The sequence below is a fragment of the Petromyzon marinus genome, chromosome 52 (genome assembly GCF_048934315.1).
Source record: "Petromyzon marinus isolate PM22_M1 ecotype Great Lakes invasive population chromosome 52, UKy_Petmar_22M1.pri1.0, whole genome shotgun sequence".
NCBI lineage: Eukaryota > Metazoa > Chordata > Hyperoartia > Petromyzontiformes > Petromyzontidae > Petromyzon > Petromyzon marinus.
The window spans coordinates 9,574,384-9,596,740 of NC_133718.1; the positions used below are offsets into that span (position 1 = coordinate 9,574,384).

Below are 22,357 nucleotides of genomic sequence, written 5' to 3' on the forward strand. Positions count from 1 at the left end.
GCCTCTGCACACCCCGTGGGGTTTATTAACTTGACCATACTTCACCTCGCGTGCTCAGTGCGGGTTGGTGAGAGTGGTGAGAGTGGGTGGCGTCAGTAGAGTCGTGGCTGTCGGATGCACTTCTTCTGTATGCTGTGAACCGCGAAGCAGAATGAAGACGTTATTGACGTTATGTTGTTGACGTTATGTTATTGACGTTATGTTGTTGACGTTATGTTATTGACGTTATGTTGTTGACGTTATGTTATTGACGTTATGTTGTGTTATTGACGTTATGCTATTGACGTTATGTTGACGTTATGTTATTGACGTTATGTTGTTGACGTTATGTTGTTGTGTTATTGACGTTATGCTATTGACGTTATGTTGTTGACGTTATGTTATTGACGTTATGTTGTTGACGTTATGCTATTGACGTTATGTTGTTGACGTTATGTTATTGACGTTATGTTGTGTTATTGACGTTATGTGATTGACGTTATGTTATTGACGTTGTGTTGTTGTGTTATTGACGTTATGTTGTTGTGTTATTGACGTTATGTTGTTGTGTTATTGACGTTATGTTGTTGACGATATGTTCGCACGGTACGCGTGTACACGCTGTCTGCGCGTGCACGGTTGGGCTTACGTGCATTGTACAGTGACACTACAGTGCGGTGTGAATGAAGTCAACAGTGCACTACTTTGTGGCGAATCAACAGCGGTGGTCATATGCGAGTCACCGCTCGCCGCCCTCGAAATGAAGAATTTCTACCACTGGCTCGGTATATAATTTCCTCTTGCTATCAGTTTCGACGGTGTACTTGCATTCAATTAACCTGCAAATTGCGTGTGTGTCAGCACTGTACGGAACTCGAGCCTTCACTCGCCCGCATTCACAGACCCGCTCTGGTACCAGCGTGGTGAAGTATGGTCAAAACAAGCGCCGCACTGCGCCGCGCCCTGGTACTGCAGTGGACGGACGTCACTTCTCTCGCACAGCGCTCCGGGTGTCGGGGAACGCCGTGGGTCTCGCCGCGTGCTGAGCGTGCCGCGTGCTGAGCGTGCCGCGTGCTGAGCGTGCCGCGTGCTGAGCGTGGCGCGTGCTGAGCGTGGCGCGCGCCGCACGCCGCACGTGGCACGCTCAGCACGTGCCGCGTGCTGAGCGTGGCACGTGCTGAGCGTGTGGCACGTGCTGAGCGTGTGGCACGTGCTGAGCGTGCCGCGTGCTGAGCGTGCCGCGTGCTGAGCGTCGCACGTGCCGCGTGTTGAGCGTAGCACGTGCTGAGCGTGCCGCGTGCGGTCGATGTAGACTCAAAAGGGTCGTGGTGGTGATGGTGGTGGTGGTTGTGTGTCCTGTGTAGAGTGACGATTCTGACATTTGGCACAACGCAGCACTCATCAAGGCGTATGACAAAGCCGTCACGTCCTTCAAGGTGAGTGTCTCCGACTTTGGATGTGAGCTCAACCGGTCCTGGGCCTCCCCTAGGTTGACTCAGCCACAAATGAGGACCAGGCGCGGTGTGTAAACATCGCCACTGTGGAGATAAAGGCGGCCGGGCGTGGTGCTGGCCACCCACCCCCTCGTGTGCTATGCCGGCCTTCATAGGTGCTCGCTAACAGCACTTGCCCCAACAGTCTGTTAAGGCTATAAGGGGGGGGTCTTTGTCTTTGTATCGCTTGTCTGTGTGTACTTGTGCACTTCGTATCTCTGTGTGCGTGTACATGGTTATATTTACACCTTGAGACACAACACACCTGTTGCAAGGGATACCCGGGAAAGCCCGACAATATAACACACTTCGTGTGTCACGTGCACCACCAGTGGTTACAAAACTAATTTCTTTACGGCTACATTTTTGTTCTCCTTCCCCCACACCTCCGATTAGCATGATTGGCTACGTACGATGCGAAATAAATTCAACATGCGCACACCTTCGAGTACTGTGTTATCATTCGATGGTAAGCGCCTTGCTCAAGTTGATTTGACTGTTTTTGTCTAAACGAACTTCCTCACCAGGCGGCGGAGAACGTGCACAGTGATACGTGCGCAGGTTGGAAACATGTCAGCCACAAATATGAATGGGGAAAATGGGCACACAGTGGTTTGACAGCATTGTTGCTAACTCAATAAGGCTGCATTATGCCTAGACTAGTTATAATAAATGGCACTCGACACTGTGCCATAGCAAAGTGACATAGGATTTCTAAGAGCGCGCTTTTTTGAGTCGATGAGCCATTTTAAATGTCATGTAATGGCGTACATTCATACGCAGCGGGAATTGCTTCTAAATCCTCAAAATTATCCCAGAAAGTCACTCAAATTTGGTCGCTTGGTAAACCCCCAAAAATGCCTCTAAATCGAGCAACAAAATTGCTGAGTTGGCAACACTCTACGAGCCGTTCCAAAGTAGTACGTGTATGTACAGAAGCAGGTCTAGACACCCGGTCCTACACGTCTTAGAGCAGGGGTGGGTTACCTACGGCCCGTGACTTCGTCAGTTTATATGGCCGTGGCCACACGAAACCCAACCAACCTCAACTAACCGACCGTGTTCTTTCAGACAGCGCTCAAAAATGGCACCGCACTTGCGAGAGCCCCAAGACCTACGGGGAGACAAAGTCCGTGAACAAGCGGGCGAAGACACGGAGACGGCACAAGAGGAGCAGCGTGTCGCCCTCCGACAAGGTAAATATCCTGAAGCAGAAGATTACTGGTGCTCTGGATGTGGCTGTCACGTTTATTTGCAAATGTAATTTATAACTTTGACCATTACCTGCGTGATGTTAATAGTTGTCCGCATTGTCGTGTCTGCTGTCCAACCTATATTGGCCTTTCTCCAATATTCTTCACAGGCCACCGCTTCTGGTGTTTGGCATTGTTGTGCTGCAGGGAAATCTCAGGGAGAAGGTCCATGAGGTTTGCTTCTCCCGACAAGCAAATTATTTCATGAGACCTCCTTTGCCAGTATTAAATTATGATAATAGGGTTTTCCCCTTTCTATTTTATTGCCAGAAAGGGGAAAGCCATATTATCATAAGCAAATTCTTCTTTTGCGTAGAAACCCCCCATGATTTCGTGAGAGAGTTGCTTCTGTCGAAATCCACTCTCAGTCTGTTTAGGCTCCACCGTGTGAGCCATTTGGAGCTGTAGCCAGATGCGAGCTCAGTGTTAATGTGCCATTTTATTGAGATACTACTACTGTGTGGTGTTATCTCGGTGTGGCCTGGGACTGTTTTGTTGTTTTTTGCTGCCTTGCCCAAGCTTGATAAATCGGATTCCTGTAATTAATAAATTCCTTTGTTTATATTTAGTGACTTGCTAACCATTTTCTTTATTTTTCACTCCTATCATTTCATTTGTATTGTTTGCTGTTGTACCTTTCTGACCTCCCCATTCTGGACCATCTGTGAAAATGAGCTTCATAGCTCATCGAATTCTTCCAGTCTAAATAAAGATTCTCATGTATGTATGTTGAACTACTTTCGCACCATATTCTTGGTTCTTTCGGTAAAGTCACGTAGAAGGGAAATAATAAAATAATAAAAATAAAACACTAAAATTCTCACGACGTTTCGCACCGTACATAGCCAACCGCGCTAGTCAGAGGTGCGGGGGAAGTACAAGAATCTGAACACAAAAAGCACTTCTAAAGAAATTAGTTTTCAGTCTAGATGTAAAAGTGCGTAGCTCCAGTGGCTTCCTAATATCGGAAAGGAAGAGCGTTCCAGATGGCCGCAGAAGCGCATCTGAAAGTGCGAGCCAAAAGTTTGATGGTTAGCCAAACGGTCCCTTTGTGTGTTCCCCGCTGCGACGGCACTGAGAACAAGGAACACAAATCGTACGTAAGCATACACAGTCCTGCGGATGGCAATTTTCCTCAGCTAAATGCCAATGTCGAGGTCTTCCAGCCACGGGAGCTCTTCAGGAGAGAGTTAATGTAGTTTTGCTTTTCTTCCGTTGGTGGAGCGCAGACTACAGCGGTTTACTTTGTGGAGACTCGAGGCAGCCAGGCGTGGTGCTGGCCGCATTGCCGCCTTCTTGCGCCATGCCGTCCTTCGTAGGTGTGCCAACAGCGCTTGCTCCAGTGGCACGCGTCGGCTAGACGGGGTGAATCGTTGCCCGTCTCTGTGCCAACCTCTCGCGTGCCATTGGAGGCCGGGCGACCTGTGCCAGGCTGCCTGGTCCGAGGACGGCGTGGTCTACGACGCCACGATCAAGTCGGTGGACGCCAGCGCCGGCACGTGCGTCATGGTCTTCACGGGCTACGGCAACGAGGATGAGCTGAAGCTCGCCGATCTTCTGCCGCCAGCGGCGGAGTCTGCCGCCCGCGCCGGCGGGGAGAGCGACGCGGCCGCGAGCTGCGACGCCGACGCGGCGTCCCGGGCCGGCAAGGTGAGCCGGGGCGGCGGGGCTGTGATGGATTCGGATTAATCGATTCGTTGAGAGTTGAGCTGCCTTTCCTGCTCAAAACATGCAATGGGGCAAATGTTCATTTACTCTGAGCCAGTGGTGCAAAAACCCGACCCCCCCCTCCCCAAGGCTTAAACTTGTAACTTTTCAAGACCAGTCCTGGGACCACATTGACCATCTTGCACAAACCAAAATGGCGATGTATGGTCAAACAACTCCCCCCCTCCATGACCCAATACGGCATGGTGAGACCTTCATCTTTCAAGAGGGTTTCATGAAGTGCTGTAAATTATAGCATAAATCATTCATTGTGGTGGAAAGAAAGTTTTTGATACATTTGTGAAGAAAAGCAGCCTAACCCCTAAACGTTGGCAGCTACGTGGCTCTCGCCAGGACGTGGACCCAGCCCGATGTTTTTTTCAGCCGTGTTACCGAGGGTGGAGGTGAGGAGGTGCCCTTCTGTTGCAGCGTAACAATACGAGTAGGTTGATCGGCAAGACGAAGATTTTTTTCTGCGTGGGGAATTAAAGCTGTGGAACGGCGTTGAACCAAATGCATTGCATTTGAAGAGAAGTAAAAACGTAAAGAAAACCCGTTTCATGAAGGCTATTTCGATCGATTTTTAAGTCAGATTTCAGACTCGTCTGCCACATGGTTTAGAATTCAAGAAGATCTTTGTCTTTTACGTGTGCCAATGGAAGCACAGTGGTGGTGTGGTTGAGTGCACTATGCCCCGAACCCGGCGACTTGAGTTCGACCAATAACAGTGGCTCATATCTAATCTTTTCCTGTGCCTCCCCTAGGTTGTCTCAGCCTTAAATAGTCACCTGGTGCTGTGTGTAAATATCCACATTTGAGGAAACAAGGGCAGCCAAGCATTGTGCTGGCCAACCATCTCCATCGCGTGCCGTGCCGGCATTAATAGATGCTCTCAAACAGCATTTGCCCCAACAGTCTGTTAAAGGCTATGCGGGGGATCTCTGTCATTGTGGAAGTACATGCTGTGCCAACAATGCAGTGCGTCGTTTCAAGGCCCATATGTAATGTTATGTAAATACAGATATTTCCTCTTTAGAACGAACCACTAGCGAACCTGGAATGAAAAACTTAAACTGGACCTTGAGGAAACACGTGACAGCGTCAATGTGTCGCTGTGTATATCTAATGGTTTATTTGAACAGGCATCCTAAACAAATGCTGAATTAAAACATGACACACAGGCAGGTACATGTGTACATTATTCATAGAATACAAAAGAAAAACCCATCAATGATTGGATGTTTGGCAGCGAGCACGATCGTTATATATGTAGGGTGGCTAAGGTAACCCGGACGCTGTGTGGAAGTATGCGAATCGACATGAGAATTAACGCCACTGCAGCTATGCTCGTAATAAACGGGCTGTCGTCATGAGCATGGTCCGTTATACGAGGTTAAGCCGTAGTCATTTAAGGAATGCAGAATCGCGCGAAAACTTCTCTCCGATGTGCGTTCCCGTGTGTGCGCCGACGCCGCAGGAGAGTGCCCCCTCCGCCGACGACTACGAGATGCCAGGCAGACCCAAGGGTGGGCACGGAGCACGGAAGAAGGGTCACAAGCAGAAGCAGAGCGTCCCACCGTGGGCCTACCCGTCGCCACCCTTGTCCCATCCTCCCCCCTTCCCTGGCTTTCCACCTTACGTGAGCACATTCGCCTGCTGGGACACTTGAGCGTTGCCGTGTGTGTCATACGAATGAGCGAGTGTTGTTAGGCGAGGAATTAAAAGCGATTGTTACATGCCGACTAGAGCGGTTAATCGATCGGCAGGTCGCACATCGTGGGGGAAAGCGTGTGAAAGAGTAGGCCAAATACCCCCTAAAGCAGCTCTCAGTGTTACCACGTGATACATTACTCACAATACCCCCACAGTGTTACCACGTGATACATTACTCACAATACCACCACAGTGTTACCACGTGACTAGACTCAAGGTAACGAAAACAAATCGGATTAATTTATTTTCACGTAACTTTATTTTGAGTTGTATTCCCCATACAGTATATTTTTTACAGTGTTACAGGCAAATGTACAATTATTGTTATTTTTCTGCCAAACAATGCTTCCCTTTTTTGTTTAACCATAACACATTTTATAACACTTACAGGTATGTGCATTTAAATACAGTAAATTATCGCGTCCCGACTTACGAACCATTCGACTTATGAAGGGTCTTCAGGAACAGAACCCATTAGTAAGTCAGGCACTTGCGTGTGTGTGTGTCCATGTGTGTGTCCATGTGTGTGTGAGCGGTAGTGTAGCTGTTAGCGCGCTGCGCTATGAACCTGGCGACCCGGGTTCAATTCCCGCTCACGGCCAACAGTGACGATTATCTGAACCGGTCCCGGGCCTCCCCTAGGTCGACTCAGCCTCAAATGAGTACCTGGTGCGGTGTAAACATCACCACTGGGGAGACAAAGGCAGTCGGGCGTGGTGCTGGCCACCCACCCACTCGTGTACCATTTCGGCCTTCATAGGTGCTCACTAACAGCACCTGCCCCTACAGTCTGTTTAGGCAAAATGGGGGATCTTTGTCTTTGTGTGAGGTGCGGTCGTGTAGGTTATACGTCCTTGCTAACAGCCCTTGTCCAAACAGTCTGTGAAGGCTATGCGGGGGTTCTTTGTCTTTTGCCTTTGTGATGTTTTAATTTGGGCTTTTTAACTTTTAAAATGAAATAGTTGAATGAAAGAGGTTTCTGAGCCATAAAAATGAAAGTTTATTCGTCTTGGCAATGGCATTAGTGGCGGCGGTGTTGGCGTCATGGTGATGGCGTTGTTGGTGTTGGCGTTCGCGGCGTTGGGAGTGTCCGTGACATTGGTGGAGGTGCTGACGTTGACGGCTGCGGCACAAATCAGCTTCTCGTTCTCGTGACGCAGCCGTTGATTCTCCTTCTCTACGAGCCGGCTCTCCTCATCCAGCATCTGTGGATGCAGCACCATCGCCCTCTCCTGAAGCAGCATCTCTCGACGCAACGCCTCATTGTCCTTACGCGTCGCCGCCTCCCTCACCCTCAGGGTGGCGTTGTCGTCTTCCACCGTGCTTGTTCTTTGACGCAGCTTCACGTTGTCCTCGCACAGCATGGCGCTGTAACGCTCGGCGTCGGATAGGTTACAGCTCCAACGACGCCACAGGAATATCTGGATCACAGCCATCATCACTATCGCAATGCCCATCAGCCGTGACACAACGCATGGCAGCGGGTCTATGTAGGGCTTTGTGCACAATGGAGTCGGGGTCGGGTAGTTGGCACTGTCTCCTTTATAATCGACCAATCCGGTAATGTGAATCAAGGTCAATATGACGAACACCTTGACTCCATGCAGGAGCAACATCTTGCCACAGAAGCCAAGTTCGAGGGTGAGCATCGCATGTGAGCGTCACGTGTATTTATCCTGTGACGAATGTGACGTCATCGCCGGATGTGACGCGGTTAGAATCCGACACCGGCCGGGCACGTCAGCTGACCCCCCCAACCCCCCAAAAACATGGGGTCTGTGATGTCACAGACCGAGGTGCGCCTTATTTATTTATTTTAGCTCGCGCGGTTTTTCGTGCAGCGCCCCTAGCGGGGAGGATAACGGTGGGGGGTGTGGGGACGGTAGGGGGGTCGGGAGCGCTGCCGCGGTGTACGCGTTGCTGTCGGCCATCTTACACAGGGAAAAGTTTCTCGCTTTTGCCAATCCCTGTGTCCCCTCACGGCGTGGGGGGGACGGAGAGGTGAAGGGGGGGGCGTGTTGATGACGTCATCACCGGCTTTCCCGGTCACAACAACGGGCGACGCTTCCCTCACGTAAGATGGCCGCTGGTGACAATCGTTTGCGAGTTTGAAGTTGCAGGGAAGTTTTTTTCTCGTCGCATTCCAGCGCCTTTCTCTTCTCTCTGAGGCAGCAAGACACGCGGCCTTCCACTGCCAATAACCACCAATGACAACCACCTCACGTGTCTCCTTGTTGTTGCAGTATTAATTACGTAAGGGACCGACAGCCTTGGCTTCTTCACCACCATCAACCGAGAGTGGTCTCTGGGAGTCGAGTTTCTTCTGGTAGAGGGCACAGCTCCAGATTAGTTCGAGTGTAAAATAAAAGTTGCCTACAACGAGCTGGCTAAGTGCGTGAGGGAGGGTGCACGGACTGGAGAAAACAACTGGGAATATGCATAACTTGTGCGGGTTTCACGACGCATTGATATTTACGCGACCCAAAACAAAACCTTTATTTTTATTTAAAGCTTTCGTGACTGCAGTGATTCATATTCTTGGTTCTTTTGGTAAAGTCACGTTGAAGGGAAACAATAAAATATATATAAAACAATAAAATTCTCACGACGTTTCGACTGCAACACAAGTAGTCATCAGGTGTGAAAACCAACGGCAAAAAACATTTTTTCAAATGTTTCTTGCCGTTTGTGTTGCAGTCGAAACGTCGTGAGAATTTTATTTTACATATATTTTATTGTTTCCCTTCAACGTGACTTTACCGAAAGAGCTAAGAATATGAATTACTGCAGTCACCAAAGCTTTAAATCAAAATTATTTTAATTAACAATTAATTTCTCCTACACAACCAAGCCAGCATCAGGACTCAAGGTAACGAAAACAAAACGAATTTCTTTTTATGTTACTTTATTTTAAGTTGTATTTACCATACAGTACATTTTTTAGAGTGTTACATGCAAATATACAATAATTATTATTTATAAGCTTAACAGTGCTTCCCTTTTTTTGTTTAACCATAACACATTTTATGACACCGACGGATATGTGCATTTAAATACAGTACATTATTGCTTCCCGACTGACAAACCATGCGGCTTACGAAGGGTCATCAGGAACAGAACCCATTAGTAAGTCAGGCACGTGCGTGTGTGTGCGTCCATGTGTGTGCGTCCATGTGTGTGTGAGGAGTGGTCGTGTACGTCATACGTCCTTGCTAACAGCCATTATCCAAACAGTCTGTTAAGGCTATACGGGGGTCCTTTGTCTTTTGCCTCTATGTGGGTGATGTTTTTATTCGGGCTCTTAAACGTGTCAAATTGAAGCGTTTACGAAAGAAGTTTCTGAGACATCGAAATTTCAGCTTCTTGGTCTTGTTGGTGACGTTGGCGGTGGGGGTGTTAGTGGCGGCGATGGAGGCGGTAGCGTCATCAGCGTCGGCGTTCGAGGCGGTGGGAGCGTCTGAGGCATTGGTGGACGATGTGGTGTTGGCCGTGGCAGCAAAGGAGGTCTCCTCGTTAGTCGTGATAGCGGCGGTGGTGGCGTCGTCGGCGTTCGCGGCGGTGGGAGCGTCCGCGGCATTGGCGGTGACGTTGGCCGTGGCGGCGTGGGCGGCTGCGGCACGAATCAGCTTCTCGTTCTCGTGACGCAGCTGTTGATTCTCCTTCTTTACGAGCCAGTTCTTTTCACGCAGCATCTGTGGATTCAGCACCATTGCGTTCTCCCGAAGCAGTATCTCTAGACGCAACGCCTCATTGTCTTTACGCGTCTCCGCCTCCCTGAACCTGAGGAATGCGTTGTCGTCTTCCACCGTGCTTCTTCTTTGACACAGCTTCATGTTTTCCTCGCACAGCATGGCGCTGTAACGCTCGGTGTTGGATAGGTTACAGCTCCAACGTCGCCACAGGAATATCTCGATCACAGCCATCATCACTATCGCAACGGCCATGAGCTGCTGTGACACAACGCATGGCAAGGGGTCTATGTTGGGCTTTGTGACCAATGGAGTCGGGGTCGGGTAGTTGGCACTGTCTCCTTTATAACCAACCAATCCGGTAATGTGAATCAAGGTCAACATGACAAACGCCTTGACCCCATACAGCAGCACCATCTTGACCACGCGTGTTGCCAGCGAGGAGCCAGTTGGAGTTGTGAGCGTCACGTGCGAGCGTCACGTGTATTTAGCCTGTGACGATTGCGACGTCATCGCCGGATGTGACGCGCAGGATGTGACGCTAAGAAATTCGATACCTGCCAGTGACGTCAGCTGACACCACCCCCAACAATTATGTTTGTTACGTCACAGACCGAGGTTGCGCCCTAATTAATTATGAAACATTTTTATCACGCGGCGTCTCACGCAGCGCCTATAGCGGTAGCGGGGAGGATAATGGCGGGGGGGGGAGGAGGGGGCGTGGTCCGTAGCGCTGCCGCGGTGTACGCGTTCCTGTCGGCCATCTTACACAGGGAAGAGTTTCCCGCTTTGGCCCAATCCCCGTGTCCCGTTTCTTCGTGGGGGTGGGGAGTGGGGAGGTGAAGTGGTGACGTGTTGATGACGCCCATCGCCGGCTTTGCCATTCACAGCGGCGGGCGACGCTTCCCTTGCGTAAGATGGCCGCCGGCGGCGAGTCGCAGGTTTGCGGTGGCGGTGTTCAGGGCGCACATGGGGCGCGCGCTCCCTTCACTCGGAGGCAGCGAGAGAGGCGGCCTTCGATAAGCTCCGATAAACAACACCCAGCTAAAGCAGCGTGTCTCCTTGCTGCTGCTGTGTTCGTTACGTAAGGGAACCGGCCGGCTTGGCTTCACCACCACCGCCAACAACAACAACCACCACCTTCAGTCGCGCGCTTCTCCTGCGAGGTTTCAAAGCTCCTGGGGGGCCTCTTTGCGGGCTCGCTCGGTCGCTCGCGCCATCGTCCATGGCCGTGTCGCGGGGAGACGTCGTCTACCAGAAGGGGCAGGTGATGGACAAGTCGCGCCCGCTCCTCCTCCTCTCCCATACCCCTTCCTCTTTGTGCTCCACGTTTCCACTGCTGGACGAGGGCCTCTGCACACCCCGTGGGGTTTATTAACTTGACCATACTTCACCTCGCCTGCTCAGTGCGGGTTGGTGAGAGTAATGGGTAGCGTCAGTAGAGTCGTGGCTGTCGGATGCACTTCTTCTGTATGCTGTGCACCGCGAAGCAGAATGAACACGTTATTGACGTTATGTTATTGACGTTATGTTGTTGACGTTATGTTATTGACGTTATGTTGTTGTGTTATTGACGTTATGTTATTGACGTTATGTTGTTGACGTTATGCTATTGACGTTGTGTTGTGTTATTGACGTTATGTTGTTGTGTTATTGACGTTATGCTATTGACGTTATGTTGTTGACGTTATGTTATTGACGTTATGTTGTTGTGTTATTGACGTTATGTTCTTCTTTGGTTCTTTCGGTAAAGTCACGTAGAATGAGAATAAAATAATAAATTGATAAAATAAAATAACACAATATTCTCACGACGTTTCATCAGGTGAAGGGACGAGACTGGTAGGACAGCGCTGGAGTGAAAAAAGGCACGCTCAGATCACGACCTTTAAGCTGTGTCAGAAGAAACAAAGCGCCTTGACAAAGGAATTAGCATAGAATTTAGCATTGAAATGGCCGAGTGATTAGCTTGTGACTGGTCACAGAAATGGCTATGTTAAAGTTAAAGCATACACATCCGCAGAGGCACCCCTTGACAAAGGAATTAGCATAGAATTTAGCATTGAAATAGCTAAGTTAAAGCATACACATCCGCAGAGGCACCCCTTGACAAAGGAATTAGCATAGAATTTAGCATTGAAATAGCTGAGTGATTAGCTTGTAACTGGTCACAGAAATAGCTATGTTAAAGTCAGAGCATACACATTCACCGAGGCACCTAGTATAAATCAAACAGGAGAATTTAGCATTGAAATAACTAGGCGAATTAAGCATTGAAATAACTGAGTGATTAGCTAGTGACTGGTCACAGAAATGGCTATGTTGAAGTCAAGGCCTACACATCTGAGCTATTCACAGTAACTGGGTATGCAATGTATAATGAATACTATATAGTGAAACGATAAAAACTAAAGTTTAAATTACCTTAATGTTATCAATAAACTCTATATTCTCCAATCAGCTAAGGTACCAACAATAAGTCGTTATATATCACAATGCTATATGGCGAAAAAATGGGTGGATTCTTGCCCTCAACTTTAGCAACACGGATAGCTACGGGCCCCGTTCAGACGGACGAGTTCATCCAAGGTCGGAACAGAGGAGGGGGAAAGAGACAGCTGCGAGGCGCTATTATACTCCATTTTGTAAACCATACCATTAACCGTGGTGTGAGAGGTATTAAGAGTCAATGCTGGCGAAAGAGCTGCGGTCTGAAGGTCATCGTAAAATACAATTAATTAAGAACGGAAATGGTTTAAAACATCTTTCCAATGGTTACTAGGCCAGAATCCATCTTCTCGGTTGAAATTGTCTCTGTGCTTGTATATGTGAATGGCCTCATGAACGAATCTCTCATGGTAGCCGGTTGGTTTGCAAAGAACCTCCGTCTTGGAGAAGTCAATGTCATGTGAGCCCACTGAATTATAACAGTGATCTACCACGGCAGAGGAGTTCGTCCTACCGTGTTTCAAGTCTGCTTTATGTCCACGGATGCGGTCCGAGATATGTCGTTTGGTTTCTCCAATGTAGCTACTACCACAGAGGCACTTTAGTTTGTAAACGCCCGGGTAACTGTATGTCTGGAACAGCATCTTTTACAGATGGAACTAGATCATGGATTTTATGTATTGTGTAGAATCGGACCTGGATCTTGTGTTTATTCAGGATTTTGGAGATCTTTTTAGTGACCCCTGCAATGTAGGATAAGGTGATGGTTTTGAGTGGCTCCACAAGAGAATCCTTCATGATTGGAGTGATGGCTTTGCGGATCGTGTAGTCGGAGTAACCATTAGCCCTGAGAGCCTGGTGTACGTGCTTGAGTTCACTGGTAATGTGTTCCTGGTCGGAAATGCATTGGACTCTATGGTATAGAGTCTTGATGAGGGAGTTCTTCTGGGATGGATGGTGGTGGGAATCCGGTTTCAAGTAAGCATCTGTATGGGTGGCTTTCCTGTAGACAGAGTGGCTCATTGAACCATCATGTCTCCTTTTAATTAAGAAATCCAAAAAGGGTAGTTTGCCATCTTTTTCGACCTCCATGGTAAATCTGATGGCTGGGTGTATGGAATTGATGTGGTCGCGGAATTGGTCTAGAGCAGGCTGGCCATGTGGCCAGATGACAAAGGTGTCATCCACGTACCTCTTCCATAAGGTCGGACGTAGAGTGGCAGTCTGGATGGCGTCAGTTTCAAATTTTTCCATGAATACGTTGGCTACAACCGGAGATAAGGGGGAGCCCATTGGGGTGCCCTCAGTTTGTTTGTAGAAAGTTCCATTCCAGGTGAAGTATGTGTTGGTTAAGCAATGTCTCACCAGGGGGGGTACATCAGTGTGCAGTCCTTGATGAACCAGGTCTTCAATTATAGCGATGGTGTCAGGTACCGGGACTTTGGTGAACAAGGACACCACATCAAAACTGACAAGCAGGTCGTCTAGGGACAGGGAAATGCCTTTGATTGTCGATACCAGGTGAGTAGAATTTAGTACCGCAGAGGTGGTTTTTCCAGTGAAAGGTCGCAGTATATCAGCAAGAAAACGTGCAAGTTTATAGGTGGGGGAGTTGATAGTAGAGACGATGGGACGAAGGGGTGTATCTTCTTTGTGTATCTTTGGAAGGCCATATAATCTTGGTGGTCTGGCAGCAGAGGGTTTCAACGAGAACTGTTTGGTCTCATCAATTAATGCTGTTGAATCAGAGATGATTTTGTTCGTTTTGGTTACCAGGCTGTTGGTGGGATCTCTTTTTATTTTTGTATAGCTGCCATGGTTGAGTAGTTCTTGAATTTTGTTGTTATATTCTGTTTTGTCCATGATGACAGTGGCATTGCCCTTGTCGGCTGAGAGGACGACAATATCATCCCTCTTTTTTAATTGAGATAATTCAAAACGTTCGTCTTTGCTGATGTTGCTGGGTGGCAACTTAGCGTTTTTGAGGGGTACAGCGATTTCAGATCTTGCTACGTCTGCAGCGATGGGACTCAAGCCCTTGAGTGCAACGTCGACATGGGCAATGATATAATTAACCGGTAAGTGTCTCGGTGTGACAGCAAAGTTTAGACCTTTAGCTAAAACGGATTTCAGACCATCAGAAATGGATCTGTTACTGCGATTAATTACGACTTTGTTGACGTCTATCTTTTCGGTGTGTGGGTCCAATTTTTTGCAGGAGAGGTGATTGAATTTGGAAATCAAATTGTCCCTACATTTGGTCGACATAGTGGCAGCTGAAGAGGTAGTCATATTGTCTACATGTTCCCAATCCGATGTAGACATTGTTGCTGTCAATGTTAAGTGTGATTTGTAGAGTGTCTTGTATAACTGATCGAGTTCGGTGCGTGTAAGTCTGATTTTTTCCGAGATAAGAGCGAAGCTAGTTGTAGCTAGAATTCGTTTTGCGTTGAGAGAAGTTGCAACAGCAGAGGTTAGTGTAAATGCGGTTGGTATTACCTTAGAGTCGCTGCATCTCTTCAGAAAGGTGAGAGACTCGATTAGTTGATCCTTCTTATCCCGGAGTCTGTTGAATGATCTTAAGGATGTGTGAAATCCCTCCCCGTAGAGGCGGTTAAATTTCGATTTAAAGCTTTCGTGACTGCAAGGATTCTCTTGTGGAGCCACTCAAAACCATCACCTTACCCTACATTGCAGGGGTCACTAAAAAAATCTCCAAAATCCTGAATAAACACAAGATCCAGGTCCGATTCAACACAATACATAAAATCCATGATCTAGTTCCATCTGTAAAAGATGCTGTTCCAGACATACAGTACCCGGGCGTTTACAAACTAAAGTGCCTCTGTGGTAGTAGCTACATTGGAGAAACCAAACGACATCTCGGACCGCATCCGTGAACATAAAGCAGACTTGAAACACGGTAGGACGAACTCCTCTGCCGTGGCAGATCACTGTTATAATTCAGTGGGCTCACATGACATTGACTTCTCCAAGACGGAGGTTCTTTGCAAACCAACCGGCTACCATGAGAGATTCGTTCATGAGGCCATTCACATATACAAGCACAGAGACAATTTCAACCGAGAAGATGGATTCTGGCTTAGTAACCATTGGAAAGATGTTTTAAACCATTTCCGTTCTTAATTAATTGTATTTTACGATGACCTTCAGACCGCAGCTCTTTCGCCAGCATTGACTCTTAATACCTCTCACACCACGGTTAATGGTATGGTTTACAACATGGAGTATAATAGCGCCTCGCAGCTGTCTCTTTCCCCCTCCTCTGTTCCGACCTTGGATGAACTCGTCCGTCTGAACGGGGCCCGTAGCTATCCGTGTTGCTAAAGTTGAGGGTAAGAATCCACCCATTTTTTCGCCATATAGCATTGTGAGAATATAACGACTTATTGTTGGTAGCTTAGCTGATTGGAGAATAAAGAGTTTATTGATAACATTAAGGTAATTTATATTTTAGTTTTTATCGGTTCACTATATAGTATTCATTATACATTGTATTGTATACCCAGTTACTGTGAATAGCTCAGATGTGTAGGCCTTGACTTCAACATAGCCATTTCTGTGACCAGTCACTAGCTAATCACTCAGTTATTTCAATGCTAAATTTGCCTAGTTATTCCAATGCAAAATTCTCCTGTTTGATTTATACTAGGTGCCTCGGTGAATGTGTATGCTCTGACTTTAACATAGCTATTTCTGTGACCAGTTACAAGCTAATCGCTCAGCTATTTCAATGCTAAATTCTATGCTAATTCCTTTGTTAAGGGGTGCCTCTGCGGATGTGTATGCTTTAACTTAGCTATTTCAATGCTAAATTCTATGCTAATTCCTTTGTCAAGGGGTGCCTCTGCAGATGTGTATGCTTTAACTTTAACATAGCCATTTCTGTGACCAGTCACAAGCTAATCACTCGGCCATTTCAATGCTCAATTATATGCTAATTCCTTTGTCAAGGCGCTTTGTTTCTTCTGACAGCTTAAAGGTCGTGATCTGAGCGTGCCTTTTTCACTCCAGCGCTGTCCTACCAGACAGTCTCGTCCCTTCACCTGATGAAGGCCGCTTGTGTTGTGGCCGAAACGTCGTGAGAATATTATTGTGTTATTTTATTTTATCAATTTATTATATTATTCTCATTCTATGTGACTTTACCGAAAGAACCAAAGAAGATGAATCCTTGCAGTCACGAAAGCTTTAAATCGAAATTTGACGTTATGTTGTTGACGTTATGTTATTGACGTTATGTTATTGACGTTATGTTGTGTTATTGACGTTATGTTGCTGACGTTATGTTGTTGTGTTATTGACGTTATGTTGTTTACGTTATGTTCGCACGGTACGCGTGTACAGCGCTGTCTGCGCGTGCACGGTTGGGCTCACGTGCATTGTACAGTGACACTACAGTGCGGTGTGAATGAAGTCAACAGTGCACTACTTTGTGGCGAATCAACAGCGGTGGTCATATGCGAGTCGCCGCTCGCCGCCCTCGAAATGAGGAATTTCTACCACTGGCTCGGTATATAATTTCTTCTTGCTATCAGTTTCGACGGTGTACTTGCATTCAATTAACCTGCAAATTGCGTGTGTGTCAGCACTGTACGGAACTCGAGCCTTCACTCGTCCGCATTCACAGACCCGCTCTGGTACCAGCGTGGTGAAGTATGGTCAAAACAAGCGCCGCAATGCGCCGCGCCCTGGTACTGCAGTGGACGGACGTCACTTCTCTCGCACAGCGCTCCGGGTGTCGGGGAACGCCGTGGGTCTCGCCGCGTGCTGAGCGTGCCGCGTGCTGAGCGTGCCACGTGCGGCGTGTGCCGCGTGCTGAGCGTGTGCCGCGTGCTGAGCGTGTGGCACGTGCTGAGCGTGTGGCACGTGCTGAGTGTGCCGCGTGCTGAGCGTGGCACGTGCCGCGTGTTGAGCGTAGCACGTGCTGAGCGTGCCACGTGCGGTCGATGTCGACTCAAAAGGGTCGTGGTGGTGATGGTGGTGGTGGTTGTGTGCCCTGTGTAGAGTGACGATTCTGACATTTGGGACGACACAGCGCTCATCAAGGCGTATGACAAAGCCGTCACGTGCTTCAAGGTGAGTGTCTCAGACTCTGGCTGCGAGCTCAACCGGTCCTGGGCCTCCCCTAGGTCGACTCAGCCACAAATGAGGACCAGGCGTGGTGTGTAAACATCGCCACTGGGGAGACAAAGGCGGCCGGGCGTGGTGCTGACCACCCACCCCCTCGTGTGCTCTTCCGGCCTTTATAGGTGCTTGCTAACAGCACTTGCCCCAACAGTCTGTTAAGGCTATACGGGGGGGGGGTCTTTGTATCGCTTGTCTGTGTGTACTTGTGCACTTCGTATCTCTGTGTGCGTGTACATGGTTATATTTACACCTTGAGACACAACACACCTGTTGCAAGGGATACCCAGGAAAGCCCGACAATATAACACACTTCATGTGTCACGTGCACCACCAGTGGTTACAAAACTAATTTCTTCACGGCTACATTTTTGTTCTCCTTCCCCCACACCTCCGATTAGCATGATTGGCTACGTACGATGCGAAAGAAATTCAACATGCGTACATCTTCGAGTACTGTGTTATCATTCGATGGTAAGCGCCTTGCTCAAGTTGATTTGACTGTTTTTGTCTAAACGAACTTCCTCACCAGGCGGCGGAGAACGTGCACAGTGATGCGTGTGCAGGTTGGAAACATGTCGGCTACAAATATGAATGGGGAAAATGGGCACACAGTGGTTTGACAGCATTGTTGCTAACTCAATAAGGCTGCATTATGCCTAGACTAGTTATAATAAATGGCACTCGACATTGTGCCATAGCAAAGTGACGTAGGATTTCTAAGAGCGCACTTTTTTGAGTCGATGAGCCATTTTAAATGTCATGTAATGGCGTACATTCATACGCAGCGGGAATTGTTTCTAAATCCTCAAAATTATCCCAGAAAGTCACTCAAATTTGGTCGCTTGGTAAACCCCCAAAAATGCCTCTAAATCGAGCAACAAAATTGCTGAGTTGGCAACACTCTACGAGCCGTTCCAAAGTAGTACGTGTATGTACAGAAGCAGATCGAGACACCCGGTCCTACACGTCTTAGAGCAGGGGTGGGTTACCTACGGCCCGTGACTACGTCAGTGTATATGGCCGTGGCCACACGAAACCCAACCAACCTCAACTAACCGCCCGTGTTCTTTCAGACAGCGCTCAAAAATGGCACCGCCACTTGCGAGAGCCCCAAGACCTACGGGGAGACAAAGTCCGTGAACAAGCGGGCGAAGACACGGAAGACGGCACAAGAGGAGCAGCGTGTCGCCCTCCGACAAGGTAAATATCCTGAAGCAGAAGATTACTGGTGCTCTGGATGTGGCTGTCACGTTTATTTGCAAATGTGATTTATAACTTTGACCATTACCTGCGTGATGTTAATAGTTGTCCGCTTTGTCGTGTCTGCTGTCCAACCTATATTGGTCTTTCACCAATATTCTTCACAGGCCACCGCTGCTGGTGTTTGGCATTGTAGTGCTGCAGGGAAATCTCAGGGAGAAGGTCCATGAGGTTTGCTTATCCTGACAAGCAAATAATTTCATGAAACCTCCTTTGCCAGTATTAAATTATGATAATAGGGTTTTCCCCTTTCAGTTTTATTGCCAGAAAGGGGAAAGCCATATCATAATCAAATTCTTCTTTTGCGTAGAAACCCCCCATGATTTCGTGAGAGAGTTGCTTCTGCCGAAATCCACTCTCAGTCTGTTTAGGCTCCACCGTGTGAGCCATTTGGAGTTGTAGCCAGATGCGAGCTCAGTGTTAATGTGCCATTTTATTGAGAGACTGCTACCGTGTGGTGTTATCTCGGTGTGGCCTGGGACTGTTTTGTTGTTTTTTGCTGCCTTGCCCAAGCTTGATAAATCGGACTCCCGTAATTAATACATTTCTTTGTTTATATTTAGTGACTTGCTAACCATTTTCTTTATTTTTCACTCCTATCATTTCATTTGTATTGTTTGCTGTTGTACTTTGCTGAGCTCCCCATTCTGGACCATCTGTGAAAATGAGCTTCATAGCTCATCGAATTCCTCCAGTCTAAATAAAGATTCTCATGTATGTATGTTGAATTACTTTCGCACAATATTCTTGGTTCTTTCGGTAAAGTCACGTAGAGGGGAAATAAGAAAATAATACAAATAAAACACTAAAATTCTCACGACGTTTCGCACCGTACATAGCCAAACGCGCTAGTCAGAGGTGCAGGGGAAGTACAAGAAACTGAAGACAAAAAGCAGTTCTAAAGAAATTAGTTTTCAGTCTAGATGTAAAAGTGCATAGCTCCAGTGGCTTCTTAATATCGGAAAGGAAGAGCGTTCTAGATGGCTGCAGAAGCGAATCTGAAAGTGCACAGTGAAAAATCGAGCCAAAAGTTTGATGGTTAGCCAAACGGTCCCTTTGTGTGTTCCCCGCTGCGACAACACTGAGAACAAGGAACACAAATTGTACGTAAGCATACACAGTCCTGCGGATGGCAATTTTCCTCAGCTAAATGCCGATGTCGAGGTCTTCCAGCCACGGGAGCTCTTCAGGAGAGAGTTAATGCAGTTTTACTTTTCTTCCGTTGGTGGAGCGCAGACTACAGCAGTTTACTTTGTGGAGACTCGAGGCAGCCAGGCGTGGTGCTGGCCGCATCGCCGCCTTGTTGCGCCATGCCGTCCTCCGTAGGTGTGCCAACAGCGCTTGCTCCAGTGGCACGCGTCGGCTAGACGGGGTCAATCGTTGCCCATCTCTGTGCCAACCTCTCGCGTGCCAGTGGAGGCCGGGCGACCTGTGCCAGGCTGCTTGGTCCGAGGACGGCGTGGTCTACGACGCCACGATCAAGTCGGTGGACGCCAGCGCCGGCACGTGCGTCGTGGTCTTCACGGGCCACGGCAACGAGGATGAGCTGAAGCTCGCCGATCTTCTGCCGCCAGCGGCGGAGTCTGCCGCCGGCGCCGGCGGAGAGAGCGACGCGGCCGCGAGCTGTGACGCCGACTCAGCGTCCCGGGCCGGCAAGGTGAGTCGGGGCGGCGGGGCTGTGATGGATTCGGATGAATGGATTCGTTGAGAGTTGAGCTGCCTTTCCTGCTCAAAACATGCAATGGGGCAAATGTTCATTTGCTGTGAGCCAGTGGTGCAAAAACCCGACCCCCCCCCCCCTCCCCCAAGGCTTAAACTTGTAACTTTTCAAAACCAGTCCTGGGACCACATTGACCATCTTGCACAAACCAAAATGGCGATGTATGGTCAAACAACTCCCCCCCCATGACCCAATACGGCATGGTGAGACCTTCATCTGTCAAGAGGGTTTCATGAAGGGCTGTAAATTATGGCATAATTCTTTCATTGTGGTGGAAAGGAAGCTTTTGATACATTTGTGAAGAAAAGCAGCCTAACCCCTAAACGTTGGCAGCTACGTGGCTCTCGCCAGGACGTGGACCCAGCCCGATGTTTTATTCGGCCATGTTACCGAGGGTGGAGGTGAGGAGGTGCCCTTCTGTTGCAGCGTAACAATACGAGTAGGTTGATTGGCAAGACGAAGATTTTTTTCTGCGTGGGGAATTAAAGCTGTGGAGCGTCGTTGAACCAAATGCGTTGCATTTGAAGATAAGTAAAAACATGAAGAAAACCCGTTTCTTGAAGGCAATTTTGATCGATTTTTAAGTCAGATGAAAAACTCGTCTGCCACATTATTTAGAATTCTAGAAGATCTTCCGTCTTTTATGTGTGCCAATGGAAGTACAGTGGTGGTGCGGTTGAGTGCACTACGCCCCGAACCCGGCGACTTGAGTTCGACCAATGACAGTGGCTAATATTTAATCTTTTGCTGTGCCTCCCGTAGGTTGCCTCAGCCTTAAATAGTCACCTGGTGCTGTGTGTAAATATCCACATTTGAGGAAACAAGGGCAGCCAAGCATTGTGCTGGCCAACCATCTCCATCGCGTGCCGTGCCGGCATTAATAGATGCTCTCAAACAGCATTTGCCCCAACAGTCTGTTAAAGGCTATGCGGGGGATCTCTGTCATTGTGGAAGTACATGCTGTGCCAACAATGCAGTGCGTAGTTTCAAGGCCCATATGTAATGTTATGTAAATACAGATATTACCTCTTTAGAACGAACCACTAGCGAACCTGGAATGAAAACTTAAACTGGACCTTGAGGAAACACGTGACAGCGTCAATGTGTCGCTGTGTATTTGTAATGGTTTATTTGAACAGGCATCCTAAACAAATGCTAAATTAAAACATGACATACAGGCAGGTACATGTGTACATTATTCATAGAATACAAAAGAAAAACCCATCAATGATTGGATGCTTGGCAGCGAGCACGATCGTTATATATGTAGGGTGGCTAAGGTAACCCGGACGCTGTGTGGAAGTATGCGAATCGACACGAGAATTAACGCCACTGCAGCTATGCTCGTAATAAACGGGCTGTCGTTATGAGCATGGTCCGTTATACGAGGTCAAGCCGTAGTCATTTAAGGAATGCAGAATCGCGTGAAAGCGTCTCTCCGATGTGCGTTCCCGTGTGTGTGCCGACGCCGCAGGAGAGTGCCCCCTCCGCCGACGACTACGAGATGCCAGGCAGACCCAAGGGTGGGCACGGAGCATGGAAGAAGGGTCACAAGCAGAAGCAGAGCGTCCCACCGTGGGCCTACCCGTCGCCACCCTTGTCCCATCCTCCCCCCTTCCCTGGCTTTCCACCTTACGTGAGCACATTCGCCTGCTGGGACACTTGAGCGTTGCCGTGTGTGTCATACGAATGAGCGAGTGTTGTTAGGCGAGGAATTAAAAGCGATTGTTACATGCCGACTAGAGCGGTTAATCGATCGGCAGGTCGCACATCGTGGGGGAAAGCGTGTGAAAGAGTAGGCCAAATACCCCCTAAAGCGGCTCTCAGTGTTACCACGTGATACATTACTCACAATACCCCCACAGTGTTACCACGTGATACATTACTCACAATACCACCACAGTGTTACCACGTGACTAGACTCAAGGTAACGAAAACAAATCG

General features: G+C 48.3%; 1 protein-coding gene and 1 long non-coding RNA gene across 2 annotated transcripts in view; both read left to right on the forward strand.

The window, feature by feature from the left end:
* The first annotated feature begins 1,397 nt into the window (after window positions 1–1,397).
* LOC142931326 (uncharacterized) overlaps window positions 1,398–22,357 on the forward strand; it is a 57,140-nt gene continuing 36,180 nt past the window's right edge. Inside the window, exons 1-4 of the mRNA XM_076075215.1 lie at window positions 1,398–1,415; window positions 2,544–2,668; window positions 20,108–20,350; window positions 21,888–22,049. Coding sequence (XP_075931330.1) covers window positions 21,918–22,049 — 132 coding nt within the window. The 5' untranslated portion in view covers window positions 1,398–1,415; window positions 2,544–2,668; window positions 20,108–20,350; window positions 21,888–21,917. The remainder of the gene's footprint in view (window positions 1,416–2,543; window positions 2,669–20,107; window positions 20,351–21,887; window positions 22,050–22,357) is intronic.
* Window positions 8,026–18,524, forward strand: LOC142931328 (uncharacterized). Its single transcript, XR_012947328.1, has 3 exons — window positions 8,026–9,014; window positions 17,311–17,382; window positions 18,507–18,524. It is a non-coding gene; the product is annotated as an uncharacterized LOC142931328 (long non-coding RNA).